Raw genomic sequence first — 1,754 nt, 5'->3', positions numbered from 1 at the left:
TCTAATATATTTGATCAATAAAAGGTTAAAAAGAACTGCATTTATTCAAAATAAAAATAAAAAATTCTAATAATATATATTTTAATAATATATTTTCTTTACTATCACTTTTTATCAATTTAACACATCCTTGCTGAATAAAAGTATTGATTTTATTTAAAAAAAAGAAAGAAAAATTACATTGACCCAAATTTATTGACAGTTGTTTTTTTTTTTTTTTAAAAATATTTATATTTTAAAAACATAGCTTCTTTTTTTTTCTTTTTTTTTACTTTTTATTCATCAAAGTATCCTAAAAAAGTATCACATGTTCTGAAAAAATATTAAGCAGCAGAACTGTTTCCAACTTTGATAATGAATCATCACATTAGAATGATTTCTAAAGGATCATGTGATAATGATCCTAAAAATTCAGCTTTGCATCACAGAAATAAATGATAATTTAAAGTATAATAAATTTAAAAACAATTATTTTAAATTGTAATAATATATCACAATATTACTGTTTTTCTGTATTTTTGATCAAATAAATGCAGGCTTGATGAGCAGAAGAAACTTCTTTCAAAAACATTAAAAATAGTAATGTTTTCAAACTTTTGGTCTGTACTGTATAAAGATAACAAATAAAAAAGTCTGCATTGTGAGATACAAATGAAGAATTCTGAGAATTCAAAAAGTGAGAATTGAGATAAAAAGTCAATTATTATTATTATTTCTTTTCATTGGGTGTTGTGAATGAGCTCCCATACGTCTGTGATGGCCCTGAGTGTGAAGCTCTGTTCAGTCTCAGATGTCTGTGTGTGCTCTGCTGTGTTTGACGGGTCAGTCAGAAGTCAAGGCGGCTGGAATCCGAGCGACCCGTCTGACCTGCTCATTAACTGCTTACCGCAGACCATCATGCTTTTGTTCAACCTGACAAGCAGCTTATTTAGCTACACATCATGAGATGTCGAGCCTAACGCGAGGGTTTATTGATCATATTGTGACAGGCGGAGGACTGGAGCTCTACAGACGCTTCATTAGAGATACTGACGCCTGACCTACTTTCAGCAGGATTCCTGCGCTCCTCTCCATCCCACACACCGACCTGATTTCACATCTCTGGAAACACGAAGACACACACACAAACACACACAGATGCGCATTTAGCATCACACTCAGCAAAAGAAGATCCATCCTTAATAATTCCAAATGTGCTGAAATGCTTTGTCGTTTAGATTGAAAGAGCAGAAATCCAGAGATTCAGAAGATATGAACCTCCAGAAGGTTCAGCAGATTTCATGATGGACACGTCCGATGCTGGTTTAGTCTGCTGCCCAGAGGATGATTGTGTTGTACAGATATTAAGCTTTATAATCAGTAACCAGCAGTCACAGTTGGAATACTTCATTAATAAATACACATCATCTGTGTGTGTGTGTGTGTATACAGAGTTTTTAAAATCAAATGTAAGACTTTTTAATAAGATCCAAACCAGCAAATAAAATCAACAACATTAGGATTTTACATCATGCAACTGTGACTCTCTTCCTCAGTTGCTGTTACAATTCAACAGTTTTACAATAAAACTTACAATTCACCTTGTTTTATCTTCACAATTCTGACTTTTTCTCTTGGGATCCTGAGTTTACATTATTGAAAGAGTCTGAATTATAAGATATTAATTTATAATTCTGAGAAAAAAGTCAGAACTGAAATAATAAATATATATTTGAAGATCCACGCCAGCAAATAAAATCAATACTGCTACTCAA

The 1,754-nt window shown here is 32.2% G+C and overlaps 1 protein-coding gene across 3 annotated transcripts in view; it reads right to left on the bottom strand.

The window, feature by feature from the left end:
• Positions 1-595: 595 nt before the first annotated feature.
• The window catches only part of LOC122146628 (serine/arginine-rich splicing factor 7-like), a 13,359-nt gene continuing 12,200 nt past the window's right edge, over positions 596-1,754 (bottom strand). For all 3 annotated transcript variants that reach the window (XM_042766741.1, XM_042766733.1, XM_042766734.1), the window contains one exon: positions 596-1,101. Coding sequence is in view for 2 of the 3 variants with exons in the window: in XM_042766733.1 (XP_042622667.1) it covers positions 1,047-1,101 (55 nt within the window). In the remaining variant the exon portion in view is untranslated. The remainder of the gene's footprint in view (positions 1,102-1,754) is intronic.

Source organism: Cyprinus carpio, chromosome A11 (assembly GCF_018340385.1).
Source record: "Cyprinus carpio isolate SPL01 chromosome A11, ASM1834038v1, whole genome shotgun sequence".
In the NCBI taxonomy this organism is placed as follows: domain Eukaryota; kingdom Metazoa; phylum Chordata; class Actinopteri; order Cypriniformes; family Cyprinidae; genus Cyprinus; species Cyprinus carpio.
This window is presented reverse-complemented; position numbering and strand designations above follow the sequence as displayed.